Here is a 16,179-nt window from a genome sequence, read left to right on the forward strand (position 1 = left end):
GCTAGAGGCACATAAATAAATAAAAAACGGCCATTTTATTGCAATTTTGGAAAACTCATCACAAATTTTTGGAAATACATCACAAACACATTGTGTGAACATGACCTTATACAATGCTCTATAGAATTTCATAAGCACCAGCTGCCATCTCCAATCTCAGTAATGGGAAAGTCTATATAAAAGACAGATTATACCCAAGTACTGAGAATTTTAAGAATGAATGATCAGTCAACCAGGAGAGAAAAGCGGATTTCCCTGATAAGTTATATTACAAATTTTCTTATTTTCACATGTTCTACTGATTTATGAAAAAAAGAATTAAAATGATGGGTACTTTTCAAAATAATTTAAAAAAAGTAATAGTCACTTTACCAATCCCTTGCCGCTCCCATTCATACTCTTCCTGGGTCCTCCATTGGTCTCTGTACTCCTGCTCCATCTGGATGTACATGTGACCACTGCAGCCAATTCCTGGCTATAGCAGTAATGAGTTGGTCATCAATGTAAGAAGTGATTAGATGCACATTTCTGTCCACATGGAGGTTGAAGAGCAGAGACTGGCTCTGTACCTGTCACGGGTGTGTCAGATGTAACAGTCCCTCTACATCTGGCTGCAGAAGCTCACTGCATTTGGCATTGCAGATGCCTTCTTATTCCTTCTGACTTTTGAACCCAGAGGAAACCTCCCTCCTGCTCTGATTGACACACAGCCTGGTCTGGGTGTTTATAAACTCTCAGTCTGCTTCAAGAAGTCGCCGGTGATATTCTCATTCTTCTCTAGTGAAGGCATGGAGCTATAGCAGTCGGCTAGCGTCCTCTCTGGTTCCCTTGGAGGATGTTTGGTGTTATCTCTCTGGTGTCGGCTGAAGCTAAGTTTTCCCCCTAGTTTGTCTCCATTGTTGTCTTTAGTTTTTAGTGGAGACTGACCAGTGCCCACCCCCCCACACACCTATCTAGGGCCTAGCTCTAGGGATATACAGGGCTTAAGTTTCCTGCTCGGCGATTGGTAACCAATATAGGGAAGGTAGGGTAGGCAGGGTGTCATTAGATCTGCCTAGGGCTCTCCACTCCCCCTTTCCCTAGTCTCTGGGCTTCCTTCCCCTCATCCCTTCGTGTCGCACTTAGTCTTTCCCCCACTGTGCGTGACAGTACTTCTTCGCTGCATTAACAGACATATGATTGCTACCATCAGAGGGGAGTTGGTGAGATGAGTTTTACTTATTTTTTCATTTTACACCATTCTGTGATTAATAATTAACAGAAAGCCCCTTTAAATCCTTCAGGACAGAGCAATTTTTTATTTTTTCCGCTTTCATTATTTTCCTACTTCCAAAAGTCATCCATTTTTATTTTTCTGTCCATGTAGATGTATGAGGACTTGTTTTTGTGGGACGAGTTGTTGTTTTGAATGACACCATTAAGTTTACTGTACAATGTACTGAACATTGGGAAAAAATTCCAAATGAGGTGTAATATAGTGACTGAAAGACCGCAATTCTGCCTTTTTTAAATTTTTTTTCTCATTACGACATTTACCAGTCGGGTACGTTTTATATTTTCTTCTTTTTATAAATTCTATATGTTAGAATAAGTTTTATATTTTCATAGGTCGGACTTTTCTGGAAGTGGCAATACCAGATATGTTTTAATTTCTTTGTTTTAAGTTGGGGAACAATAGGGTGAATCATTTTTTCTATATTTACATTTTTTATTACTTTCTCTGTTAAGTCCCCTTGGGGGACTGGGACATGCGATCATCCTATCGCTTAAACTATATCGTGTAATACCACAGTATTCACGGTCTCCTTTGAAGCTCAATTGAGTTTCAAAGAAGTACCAAGATGGCAGTGATGGGTGCCTTCAGCAGGCCCTGGCTTTCATAGTAACCCGTTGGCGCCTTGCGATTGTGCCACAGAGGACCGATGAGAGCCGGCACACCAGCTGTGATGTCATTTAAATGCTGCGGTCAGAGTTTGACAGTGGCATGTAAATGGTTAACAGCCGTGGCCAGAAGAGTTAGAGACAGAAGCCTGCTATTTAATATACAGGGTGGTCCAAAAGTAGGTGGACAGAAAGTGTAATAAGGTTATGAAGGGGGAGATTTATCAAACACTAAATTGCAGCCGCCTGTCTGGATCATCCTCCAATAAACCATGAATTAGACGTGGACGATAAGCTTTCCACCAAATAGATTTCAGGATTCGCATGATAGAAGCTCGTGAAATTCCCAATTCCAAAGAGGCTCTTCTGTGGACTTTTTTGGACTCTGAACAAATGTTTCAGCAACAAGTTGTTTATTATCTTCTGTACAGACTGTTTTGGGTCGACCAGTTTTTGGAGCATTAAGGATTGAGCCAGTGGCATTGAATTTGTCACTAATGCAGTAAATGGTTTGTCTCTTTGGGGCTTGAGTACCAAATGTTTCAACCCAATTTGCTCTAACGGTTTCAGCATTTTGAGATTTCCAGTACTCTGTTAAAATCCATTTTATTTGATCTGTATTTAAATTATTTGCCATTATGTGTTATCTGAATTATCTGAGAAGAAAACAGATATGGGGGAGATCTATCTGTGAAAACTAGATCTGTGAAACTGGCTCAGTTGCCCTTAGCAACCAATCAGATTCCACCTTTCATTTTCCAAAGAGTCTGTGAGGAATGAAAAGTAAAATCTGATTGGTTGCTAAGGGCAACTGAGCCAGTTTCACTTTACACCATGTTTGATAACTCTCCCCCTTCATAAGATTATTACACTTTCTGTCCACCTACTTTTGGACCGCCCTGTAGATGGCATTAGTCGTGTGTGGAGAGCGTTCAGCTCCTGAGCCCCCTCCGCACATCACACCAGAGCAGGATGTATAGTTACGCCTATATGCACAAAAGGTTTAAAGAAAAAAAAACACACCAAAAGACAGGGACACGGCACAAGAATGGTAAGCTCAGAGGTGCACATCATTAATACAACAGGTAAATTACAACTTGGGATGTTAAAATGTATTTAATTAAGTCAAAAAATGTATTGCCTTTCTCTTTTCTATGTATACTGCAGTGATGGTAAAACGTGGACGAACTTTAGCATTTTCCGACGCTACACATATAAGTAGGAGAGTTTGGAGTGCTGACGTAAAGGATAATTGGGAAATAAACTGGTTATATTTGCAGCAACTAAACTCGCTATCCTCTCCCCTTCGTAAGAGTGCAGTTGTGATTCTAGGGCACGGGGACCTGTAGTCTTCCATGAAGTGTGAAGGTCACGCTAGACGAGGTAGCGCAATGAACCGTCCATCTGTTGTTTGATAACTTCCAGAGTCACTTGGCAGTTCTGAGCCGCGGAGGCTTTCACAAGCCGCTCCATAGTCACCTCTACATCAGTTTGGAACAGTTGGGAAAAGATTCTAATTAATTTCTTTAAATACAGCTTATATCAGATATACACCAAGCACATTACAGAAAAAAAACATACATGATCTGACATGCATCTCACATACGTGGAAAAACCTGGAATGAACATAGTACATATTAATGTAGTGTGTCCGGAAACATTCGATCAGATACTAATGGCAGGTCCTGTCAGTCAGTAATGGCAGTACTCCCAGCTCCTGGAGCTGCGTCCTCACCACGCTGTCCCATCCTTTGTTGGCTTGCGGGTTCCTCGGGGAGGGATGCATGATACTTTTCACAGTCACGTCCATCCCTTCTCCGGCCAAGGCTTTCCTTGCTCGTTGCTCTGAAAACTTGCCCACTCCAATCACCATTTTGACCCCAAGCGTCTTGACCACTTGACATAGGGCTTCGTCACAAATATCTAGCAGCATGTCCCGCTGAGCTTTAGGAAGGTCTGTTGGTGTCAGGTTCTTCCCGGACTGATTCATAAATATGAGTGGGCAGTGGTTGTGCACAAAGCAGTACTTGAAGAACGTTTCGGGTTGGCCGCAGATAGATTTGAAGAAACTCCAAAATCGAGCGCCACTCACCTCGCTGTTGGGACAATCAAATCCGCGTATAGGTCTTTTAGGATGCTCCATTTCTGGTTTATAGACGTTTCCATCAATCTGAAGCCAGTCACGTACATGTTTTACTTCCCCAAATGGAACCTGAGAAAATACATTGTATACAATGGTGTATGGTTAATGCGGTGATATGTACGGAGACTGGCACTATGCCAGGCGATACACCAGTATTCAAAGAGGTTGTCCAATACTTTTTCATCGATGATGTATCCTTAGGATGGATCATCAATGTCTGATCAACCGGAGTCCGACACCCTGCACCCCCACCCATCAGCTGTTATCTGCGTCGGGCAGAAGTACCCACTTACAGAGCTGCTCCATCTTCTGATAGTGGCAGCTGCAGGGTAGTGCATATCCACTTCTTATTCAAATCAATAAGGGGCGGATGTGTAGTAACCTGCCACAGCCACTACCAGAAGATGGAGCAGCTCCGCACAAGTTCACCTTCAAAAAACAAGTCCTCACACGACTATGTTAACGGAAAAATAAATGAAGTTATGGCTCTTGGAAAAAGAGGAAAAAATGATTGTGCTAAAATGGAAAATCACTGGTCAGGAAAGGCTTAAAGAGGTTGTTCATTACTCCTTAGGATAGGTCATCAATGTCTGATCGGCCGGGCACCAACACCCGGAACCTCCGCTGATCAGCTGTTATAGGTGTCGGCAGCGGTGGCCACCGGCAGGAGTACTCACTTGCAGAGCAGTTCTGTCTTCTGATAGTGGCCGAGGCTTGATACTACAAATTCGCCTTCTATTCAAACCAATAGGAGGCGGATGTGTAGTATCCTGTGGCAGCCACTACCAGAAGACGGCAGCTCCGCAAGTGAGTACTTCCAGCCGGCGACAACCGCTGTCAACACCGATAAAAGATGATCGGTGGGTGTGCCGGGTGTCGGACCCCACTGATCTGATCAGACATTGATGACCTATCCTAAAAAAAATATTATCTGCAGAAATACAGTACTGTGCAAAAGTATTAGGCAGTTGTGGAAAAAAATGCTGGACATCATTAATCCTGACCAAATTCCCAACTTCATTTGCTGAAATGCAGCCTCAAACTTGCAATGAATCTCCACCATGCTTCACTGCTGCCTGAAGACGTTCATTATTGTACCGCTCTCCAGCCCTTTGGTGAAAAAACAGACAAATGTTTCAAACTTCAACATCAGTACAATGAACCTGCTGCCATTTTTTTCACCCAAGCTTCTATGTTTTCGTTCTTAGTTGAGTCACTTGGCCTTGTTTCCATGTCGAAGGTATGATTTCTTGGCTCCAATTCTTCTATGAAGACCACTTCTAGTCAGAATTCTCTGAGCAGTAGATGAGTGTAGTTGGGTCCCACTTGTTGCTCCCAGGTCTGCACTGATGGCGATGCTGGATATCTTCCGATTAAGAAGGGAAGCATCATGTGTCTTTTATCTGCTGCACTAAGTTTTCTTGGCCAACTTCTACATCTACAACCCTCAAAGTTGCTCATTTCATGGTGCTTCTTCAGAAGAGCTTGAACAGTACATCTTGAAACCCCAGTCTGATTTAAAATCTTTGCCTACGAGAGACCTGGATGATGCTGTGCTCAGTCTTGCTATGGTGTATGACCTGTGACATAAAACACTATCTTTCACAACCTCACCTTTGTAATAGAGTTTGGCTGTTCCTCACACAGTTTTAATTCCATTACACAGCTGTTTCTGTTTCAACCTACATATGGAAACTATAATCTAGTAACATAGTAACGTAGGTTGAATAAAGACCTAGGTCCATCAAGTTCAACCTTCCTCCCCCAGTTGTACACCCTACACTAACACTAGACTAACTTACTAACTTACTGGGACTAAGCCTCACCAATGTATTATTACCATTTTTATTATTGATGCACTATTATAATTAAAAATGTACCCGTTTATAATTCATTTTTTTAATTAGTTTTATATTTTGTATTACTCTTGTGATTCTAATAAAGGTATTACTAAATCCCTATACTTAGTGTTGATCCAGAAGAAGGTAAAATCCCCAGGACACATTCAGCCAATTTGTGTCACAAGGGAAAAATTCCTTCTTGACCCCGAGAAAAGGCGATCAGTCCTAGAACCCTGGATCAAACCTAATTATGATACTAGTCATATAATTACTATTACCGTATTAAATGCACTACTATAGGTGTAATATTTTGTCTAATTTAACTGTAACCCACAATGTTATGTATCGAGGAAATCGTCCAGCCCTTTTTTGAAAGCTGTTATAGTGTCGGCCATCACTACCTCTTGTGGTCGGCATTCCACAGGTCCGACTGCTCTGACTGTAAAGAACCCTTTCCTGTTTAGGTGCCGGAATCGACTTTCTTCCACCCATAATAAGTGCCCCCTGTTTGGTTTAATTGGTTACCCATAAACCTGACTATACTCCTACCAAATTCATGGCCTACAAAATACGTAGAAGAATTGAAGCTGTTTTGAAGGTAAAGGGCGATCACACCAGATACTGATTTGATTTAGATTTCACTTTTGTTCATTCACTTTCCATTTTAACTGATATTATTTCTATTTGTGAAAGTATTCTTTCTGTAGAGGATTTTTTTCTACACCTGCCTAAAACTTTTGCACAGTACTGTAAGTAGCATGAAAGTTATTTCCATGGATGCTTCACAGAAAAACAAAGGTCCAGCCTTGACAATGCAGCTAAAACTGTGCAGAATTTCTGCAGATTCAGCAACCCGTCTATGGCAGAAAGCATCCGTTGTGGAAATACAGGAAGGCTTTTGTGTGTGAACATGCCCTTACAGTTCTTAGAGGCAGTGTTATTAAAAGGAACATTTGTTTCAGGTTTATTGTGTGAAAAATAAACATACAGATCCTGATATCAGATGCTTATCAGGATATACCACTTGTTACGATTTGGGCTAGCAACTTCTAGCACATCGTAGCCACATAATTCTTTCCCTAAGCTGAGGTATGACGCAGTTTGGCATCGTCTCAAAATTATCACACAGCTTAATAAAAGAGTGGGGCAGAGAGGTGTAACCAATTATCACAGCCAGCAAGACTGTCTGACCTTTTCATAGAGTGTCATTCCTCCCACTCCCAGTCAGTCTCTCCATCTGCCATTAACAGATTTCTTGCTCTTTTTTCCAGCATCAGTCTGTGTGTCAGGCCTGGTATTTATAGAGCTGGGGATAGGAGTGAGTAGGACAATGTTGGCAGGACTGGTATATGGCAGGTATAGTCATAATGAAGTAAACCTTGGCAGATTTATGACAGAAAAAAAAACGAAAGGGATGAACAAATCCCTAACAAGTGTCTGCATCAGCGATGAGTTAATGGGGCAAAATGCTGAAGACACCTTTAATTGAGCAATTTTATGCAGGTTAATATGGCACCAATGCAATTAAATGTGAAAAAAAAAAAATCAATCTGTCCCCTTGGCACAAATTAACCTCGTTCAGTGAGGATCTTACCCCTGTCTGAGCCATGCCGAATGGTCCGGGGTTCATTCCTAAGAAAAGCACTTCCTTTCTGGATTGGCAATATGTTCGGACGTACTTCTCGTGAGGGTCCCAGGCATACAACAAAGGGTTGTACACGTACTTCACCGGGTCCTGGAAGAGCAGATGTCCCAGCTTCAAGTTCAACTCTAACTCTACCTGTAGGAAGCCATCAGCGGGATTCCCCTCGGCACACAGGTTGGGGGATACGTCACACAGGTCGGGGGATACGTCAGACAGGGGCTGAGCGACAATCATTCCTTCTTCTCCGGTGCCGCAGCTGTAGGACATAAAGGTCAATGCTCCACACATTATTATTTTACTACATTTAGTAGCCATTTATTTATTTTGTCATGTTTTATTTTTTTTTTATGTTTCGCTGCTCAATACAATGCAGATTGCTTTGAGATTGGGAAAGCTGGGTGACAACCAATCTGGGGACAGTTATGGCTTTCGTAAAAGTTGTCACTCCTGGACAGCAACTCTGCCAAGTAATGCAGATATACATCCCATATTCATGTATTCTCTTAGAATTTACGTCTAGTCATTTCTCCATAACTGACACGTCCCATGTGCCCACAAATGTTCATGTGTGGTCTTTAGACCATCAAACTCTCTTACAATACGGTTTCTCCCTCGTAGACCTCTGGTCAGGAGCTAAAACTTAACAGCAAGGTCTAAATGAGAATATTGCCGAAAATAAACCTCCTGTATTACCAGAAGAGAATGTTGTGGCTCTGTCCTCCCTGCTTTATACTGCAGTTCTACTTGTTTAATATGACAGCAGTATACAATCACATGACTCATCATAAGCCCTGTAGGAAGTTAGTTTACGGAGAGATGATTTTCTCCACAGCAAGAACAGAAATGATGAACAAGGATAAAAGACCATAAAAGTTATTCTGGGAACATATAGTAAATAAGTGTGAGTGAGGGGGATCCATCTGCATATCTATGGCATGATAAAATTAGGCATTAGTGGGGATCTCTAGTTATGTTGCCAAACCGACATATCAATGTCTCAGATGGCAAAACTGTATTAACCAGTTAAGGGGGTTGTCCATTCTTCTGATAAAGGTCTGCAAGAAGTCGCTTTATGTGACTGCAGACGTCTCAATCCTGACAGCGTATGGTGACCAAGATGTCAGGATTCACCAGCATTGAGAGGGAGTGTGAGCAGACAGTCACATGGCAGCAAGTACGCAATATGCATACATGTGGTCACATGCCAACTAGACGTACTCGGCTTCTCTCAATTCACTTGTATGGAAAGAAGCCAGGCATGACTAGTCGGAATGTGGCAGAAAGTATGCAAATCGCCGTCTGCTCTCACTGGCAATACTGGTGAACCACATGCTGTCAGGATTTAAAAATCTGCAGTCACATAGAGTGAATATAGACTTTTATCAACAGACCGGACCCCTTTAAGGACCACTCACTGAAAATATACTGCAGGCGATTCATGTCCTTAAAATCAGCCAGTCGAATGTTGGGTGCCGCCTGTCAAAGACTGTGGGAGCCCTTGGGGAGAGGACTGAGCTGTTCTCACCACTTGTCTTCTCTATTGTCAGATACACATTAATTAATCAGTGCTGTATATTGAATAGAGGCAACTTTGGGGTCCTGTTGGTCCTAGTGATCGGATGAGCAATAGTCACTGTAATGGCAGATTTCCTGCTGTGCAGCCCCAGTTACAGGGGAAAAGTATAGTGTAAAAATATCAAAATCATTAAAGCCTTCTCCCAGCATAATTTAGTCATTTTGCTATGCCTTTATTACATGTTATCATTATCTATGCATCCCATGAATTTGATATTTTGATGGGGCTTTTTTTTTCCTGGAGAAACAGGGCTTTCTTTTGGCGATATGTATTATAGGTATTTGTGTTTGTTTTTTTCCATAAATCTTTCAAAAAGGTCAAAAATGTGTTCTTCAATTTCATGTGTACTTGTTTATAAATAAATAATATTTTTACATTGGATGCCTGTATAGTTATTTCTGTACTCATTCTGATTGCAATTGTTCTGGATACCAAATTTGCTGGTGTGTGTTACTAGTGCATGATCCACAATACATTGACATATTGTAAGGCTGTGTGCCCACGTAGCATTTTTCAAGCGTATATGCTGCGGAATTTCCGCAGCGTAAACGCTTGAAAAACGCATGTATATCCGCACCCCATGGTCCCCAATGGCATTCCGCAATGTCAATGCCCATGCTGCGGATTTTTCCGCAGCGTATATGCTGCGGTCAAAAATCCGCAGCATGTTCATTAATTTTGCGGAAGCGCTGCGGAATCAATGTGCGGATGGTACCCAAGTCTGGATGAGAGGAGACTCTCATCCAGACCTGGGTACCAAAGAACCTGTAAAAAAAAGAATAAAATAAAGTTTATACTTATCTTCTGATGTTTTCCCTCCGTCGCGCTGTTGTCTGAAGGACCTGCCACGTCATTGAGTCATGTGACCCACCACATTTCTCAATGACGTCACCGCAGGTCCTGCACACAGCAGCGTGAGCCGCTCAAGCCTCCGGACGGGGCAGAGAATGCATCAGAAGGTGAGTATAAAGTTTATTTTTTTATTTTTTACCATTCTGAACAAGTTGTCAAGCACTTTTCCAAGTGATGCTTGGAGAAGTGCTTGATAACCCGCATGCGGAAATGCATGCAAAGACGCCTCACAAACGCTTCTACCTGGCGGGAAAACCGCATGTAATATCCGCATGCGATTTTCCCGCCAGGGAGAAGCGTAAAAAATATGCTTCAGGTCCGCAACGTGGGCACATAGCCTAAATTTGAGAAGGAAATTTAGGATTTTCAGAAATTAGATATGGTCTGACTTTATTCTGCAGACCATAGCATAAATATAGAAGAATAAACCTCTAAAGCACAATATATGCATAACTTAGAGTCGCAGAATGTTAGAGTTGGAGGGGACCTCCAGGGTCATCGTGTCCAACCCCCTGCTCAATGCACTAAACCATCTCAGACAGATGTCTGTCCAGCCTCTGTTTGAAGACTTCCATAGAAGGAGAACTCACCACCTGTAGTGGCAGCCTGTTCCACTCATTGAGCACCCTCACTGTCAAAAAGTTTTTTCTTAGATCTAATCTGTGTCTCTTCCCATTCAGTTTCACCCCATTGCTTCTAGTCTTTCCTTGTGCAAATGAGAATAAAGATGATCCCTCTACAGTGTGACAGCCCTTGAGATACTTGTAGACACCTATTAGGTCTCCTCTCAGTCTTCTTTTTTGCAAGCTAAACATTCCCAGATCCTCTAACCGTTCCTCATAGGACATTGTTTGCAGACCAGTCACCATCCTGGTAGCTCTTCTCTGAACTTGTTCCAGTTTCTTCATGCCTTATTCAAAATGTGGTGCCCAGAACTGGACCCAGTATTCCAGATGAGGTCTGATCAAGGAGTAGAGGGGGATAATTACTTCATGAGATCTAGACAGTATGCTTCTCTTAATACATCCCAGAATTGTATTTGCCTTTTTTGCTGCTGCATCACACTGTTGACTCATGGGCAGTCTGTGATCTATTAGTATACCCAAGTCTTTTTCAAATGTACTGTTGCTTAGTTCTATTCCTCCCATTCTGTAGATGTCATTTTCATTTTTCTTGCCCGGGTGTAGAGTCTTGCATTTCACCCCGTTTCTCACATCTAATCTAATATACACACATGGGAAAAGTTTGCCCTTTGGCTCTCTAGTTTTTGCTGAAATACCAAATATAATGTATATATGAAAAAATAAAAATTTGTGATTTCAAGGAATTATATCTTAATAATCGGCAATTGCTCAAAATGATCTAATAACACAATGTCCTATCCATCCTGCGCATGATAGCCCAGAACAAAAAGTTCCCATTTTGACCTAAGATTACTGTTTACAAAAATGATTTTTAACCATTATATTGTTTTTGTGGATCCCCTTAGGTATCCGATCATAAAAATACCCCTCAACACTCAACGTCCATTATTGCCAGTAGTGGGATTGCTATTTGTATTGATTGGACCCAGTATTTGTTCCATGAGTTTTGATCTCACTATATGAGCATGCATAAGAATTGAGTTACCAGATATGGCCTTTTGTGTCCTCTAGGTTGGATATTTGTGTGCCAGTCCGTATTTTATAATTATCTAATTAAGTATAGTTTTTTATTTTTTTGAGGGTTCATGTTAACCTTAAAAACATAAAATGTATCATAATTTGTGGGTTGTTTTTTTTTACAAAATTAAAAGTGAGAGGAAAGACAGGGAGCTGCGGTAGAGCACAGCCCAGCTTCTTCACAACTATCCCCCACGCCCTGGCTGTAAGGTAACAGACGGGGCATGGCGACTTGGCGCTGCTGTAGACCATAATAAAAATAAAGATGAAAAAAATAAATCAACAAACCCATTATTGCAGTAACGTTAGCCCTAATCCAATTACCTCGTGCTTATCAAGACCGTATTCCTATGAAGACCAACCTGTAGTGAATATATTGTATAAACAATCGGACGATTGCAGGTTCAAATCCCTACTACAAAATACAGTGAAAAAATGTTTTTTAAAAAATAGGTGGCCACACGTGTCCTTTCTTTTATATATGATTTTTTTAATGAGATGGAAATAAAATAATATTGTTTTACTTTTTCTATTGATGTCAGATTGCAACTTTTTTTTCTCATTATTTCAAGTCCTTGTTTTTTGCGGGACAATTTGGAATTGCATCATTCACTTTACCATATAATGTAGTGAACAAATTTCAAGTGCAATGAAATGGTGAAGAAAAAGCAATTGCACCTTTGATTTTTGGGATTTCTTTTGACAATGTCACTGGGATCATGATTCTTCTGGTCAGTATGAATATGACAATACCAAATCTGTAGAATATTTTTTTTTATTTTAGAGATTTAAAAAAATTCAGAACTTTGTAAAAAAAATTATTTGCTTGTGTCGTCATAATATGAGACACATAACTTTTATTTTTCTGTTGATTGGATTGCGTGAGAGAGTGTATTTTGCGCAGTGAGAGGTAGATTTTATTGCCACCATTTTGGAGTACGTACAATGTTTTGATTTCTTTGTATTACATTTTTGGGGTGGATGTGAAGTGGTTGAAAAATTGACCTGAAAAGGCATTTAATATTTTTTTAATATCGTTATGGCATTTACCATGTGGGTTAAATAATTTTATATCATCATAATTGGATGTGTCAATACCAAATATGTTTATTTTTTTTTCATTTCTTTATTTTTGGATTTGAAAAAGGGATTTGATTCAAACGTCAATACTTTTTTTATTAGAACATTTTTTTTTCAGACATACATGGGGTTAAAGGATCTGCTGCTAACATCTTAGTGGCAAAAATCACAGTCCAGGGGAGCCCACACCTCCACAATGCTGAGCTGTACGGTTTTAACTCATTCACGACATATGACGTACATCTGTCATATGTTATGTCCCTGACTTTGATGTGGGATTGCACGCCGAGTCCACGTTTCCCGGCAGATGATGGCTGATTTATTAATTTTATTAATCAGCCATCATCTGCCTCTAACACCCAGGGGCTGTTAACTGGTTAAATGCCGCTGTCAGTCTCTCTAACACATGCCTGTAAGGGGGTTGCATCATTCAATGTGCCAATCGGTGTGCCAGTGATGTGATCGAGGAGCATCGATTGGTTACTAAGACAGCCGAGGGTTTGCAGGAGACCTCTGTGCTTTTCTTGACAATTCTCTTGTGAAAGTCAGCATTTATCTGCCGTTCACAAGAGATTGTGCCTTTCGCTATACATAGCAGTGCTGATGCACAGCTACGTACAGTACAAGCAATCAGATGATCGCAGCTTCAAGTCCACTAAGCCAGGGTTCCCCAACTCCAGTCCTCAAGGCCTACCAACAGGTCATGTTTTCAGGATTTCTTAGTATTGCATGAAAAATCTGAAAAAATAAAAAAGATACAAAAGTTCAAATCACCCCCCTTTCGCCCCATTAAAAATAAAACAATTAAAATACAATAAAAGATACACAAACTTGGCATCGTTGTGTTCGTAAAAGTCCGATCTATCAAAACATAATATAAATTAATCTGATTGGTAAATGGCGTAACAAGAAAAAAATGTAAACGCCAAAATTACATTTTTTAGCCCGCTGCAACATTGCAATAAAATGCAAGAGACTATCAAAAAATCGTATGTACCCAAAATGGTATCAATAAAAACGTCAGCTCAGGGTGCAGGAAAAAAGAAGCCCTCACCCAGCCCCAGATCCTGAAAATTGAAAATGTTACCGGTCTTGGAAAATGGCGACACATTTTTTTTCCCACAAATTTCCTATTTTTTTTCACCACTTAATATAAACTATACATGTTTGGTATCTATGTACTAGTAATGACCTGGGGAATCATATTGCCAGGTCAGTTTTACCGTATAGTGAACATGGTAAATAAAAAACTATTGTGGAATTGCACTTTTTTTTGCAATTCCAATACACTTGGCATTTTGTTCCCACTTTACAGTGCATCACATGAAAAAATTAATGGTTTCATTCAAAAGTACAACTCAACCCGCAAAAAAACAAGCCCTCATATCATTATGTGGACAGAAAAAAAAGAAATTTAAGGCTCTTGGAAGAAGGGGAGGAAAACACGAAAATGAAAAATAGCCGCGGCATGAAGGGGTTAATGTTAGATCTGATCAGCGAATATCCCAGATATATAACATAATATATATATAATATTAATACCTAACATATGCTAACCCCTCCGCCTAGACATTCCTGTGGCCCTTACAGTCAGCTGGAGGTGGTCGGCGCTGATTATGTGGGGACATTATTTTGGGTTTACTTCATTGGGTGTTTCTGCCTCCAGGTGCTGACATCGCCTTCTGGTGATGCACATACTGCTCTTTATGGCACATTTACCATTCCCATGCCTGTAACTAATACTCATCATTTAGGTCACACGGTATTTAATTATTTCCTATGGTGTCTGTCGCCAATCTTTCCAAATGTGTTGGATTTTCTGTCTTTGATTTCACGTTGCACAGGACTCATTTGCCATAGATTTCAATGTAAGTCAAGTGACTGCGATTTGGCCAATTTTTTCTTTTAAAGTAATATCCCAGCCCTGAGATAGTAGCATGAAGGCCAGTGGCAGAGATGGTTTTGGTGACTTTTCTTAGAATCGCTGTTGCGTGCAGCCCCGGCCTGTATCATCCTTGCCAGCTTTCAGGGCCAGGTGCCCAGGTCTCTGGGAGTGTTATGGTGACTACTACCCCATTTTCTGAGCCTTGCTCCCTACATGTGGACGGTGGCTGCCTCTGATGAGTCCTAGTCCTGATCTAAGGGTCTAGACTTTTAGCTGAGATGAATCTGTGCTACAGTAAATTTATCACTTAAACATGAGCCATGTATGAGGGAGTCGGAGTGGTGGAAATTGAGGAGTCGGCGGTTTGGCTTACCGACTCTACAGCCCTGCTCATCACCTTTTTGGCAGCGGCCAGGACAGTGACCGACCCTGTGTTACATATACAGGGATAAGAGGCTGTGCTGGCACCACTGTCACACATCAGGGCTCCTTCCTTCTTAAAGAGGTTCTTCAGCAGCTGCAGCACGACTTCTGCAGAGCAGAACACACATCTTAGATTCTTCAGAACTTAATGAAAAGCATCAGAAATAGCAATCACTGTGGTAAGAAAATCTCCTTTAGCCTTCAAAAAGAAGTTCTGCAGCAGCTGATATGCCCTTGGAGGTCAGAGCCCTGTGTTCTGGAGACTTACACGGTGGCACAATGTCCTCACACCTCTATGACGGTCTATGCAAGGGGCTATTCCCCCACTATATAATGATACCTGTGACTGTTAGATGCCTTTTTATGTAATTTTAAGAAAAATTGTGTTTGCTGCAATATCAGTAATATTTAGGGTAAATTTCAGCAAAAGAAACCAAAAGCCCGCAGGGCTGTGAGGATGATGAGGGTTGTGGTCAGGAGAGGACGCAAGGACGAGCCTCACGTCACGTGGTATCGCCGCCTCTTTTCTCCGTCTACATCCGGTTAACCCAAACAGCTCCACCGCCTCCCACAATGCACCGCGGCCAAACCCTGGAAAGCAGCGGCCGCAGCGCGCACAGAAATTTGCCGCACTCTGAGCGGTCAGTAGTGCAGTGCACGGCGCAGAGCACAGGGCAGGAGCGGACGCCGCACAAGCCTGCACCCTCACTGCGAGCACACAGCGCGGCCTGCACGGAGAGTTACCTGAGGAAGTAGCGCGATCCTAGGAGGATAAAGGACCTTTGATGATGTCACACCACGTGACCAATCACATGGAGGGGGAAGGGATAAGCGTGGGGCGGAGCTTCTCTGTAACGTTGGGTCACGTGAAGCAGTAGCGCATGGTTATTGGTGTGTGGGGCTTTCCGTAGCAGAGCTGCGTGTGTTATCTGCAGCAGTTTACACTACAGGGCGTACATGTAAAATCTGAGTAGAAATGTGCAGGGCTCGGTGCTCTGACCACAAGAGCTTACAATCTGTGATGAATAGTGTGGTATATGGTCCAGCCATCTTTTGTACATACAGGGAGAGTTCCCACCAGCCGTATATTAGCGGCTTTTGTAAAAGAGATCACTAATTGCTGTGAGCTCCCCTCCGGCTGCCTCCATCACGAGGTTCAGAAAAAAAAAGTAAGAAAAAAACAGAAACTAAA

General features: G+C 41.6%; 1 protein-coding gene across 2 annotated transcripts; it reads right to left on the reverse strand.

The window, feature by feature from the left end:
* Positions 1-2,978: 2,978 nt before the first annotated feature.
* Positions 2,979-15,822, reverse strand: SMUG1 (single-strand-selective monofunctional uracil-DNA glycosylase 1). 2 transcript variants are annotated; one of them, XM_073663064.1, is made up of 3 exons: positions 15,732-15,822; positions 7,460-7,766; positions 2,979-4,093 (listed from the first exon to the last, which is right to left on the reverse strand). In XM_073663064.1, exons 2-3 carry the CDS (start codon positions 7,742-7,744, stop codon positions 3,554-3,556), a joined length of 825 nt encoding a protein of 274 aa, XP_073519165.1. In that variant the 5' UTR covers positions 7,745-7,766; positions 15,732-15,822; the 3' UTR covers positions 2,979-3,553. The 2 variants fall into 2 exon arrangements, with proteins under 2 accessions (XP_073519165.1, XP_073519174.1); XM_073663073.1 differs by lacking the exons at positions 7,460-7,766; positions 15,732-15,822 and adding an exon at positions 7,057-7,193.
* Positions 15,823-16,179: the final 357 nt, after the last annotated feature.

The sequence above is a fragment of the Phyllobates terribilis genome, unplaced genomic scaffold, assembly GCF_046119375.1.
Source record: "Phyllobates terribilis strain yellow unplaced genomic scaffold, ASM4611937v1 Scaffold_2__4_contigs__length_985480577, whole genome shotgun sequence".
In the NCBI taxonomy this organism is placed as follows: domain Eukaryota; kingdom Metazoa; phylum Chordata; class Amphibia; order Anura; family Dendrobatidae; genus Phyllobates; species Phyllobates terribilis.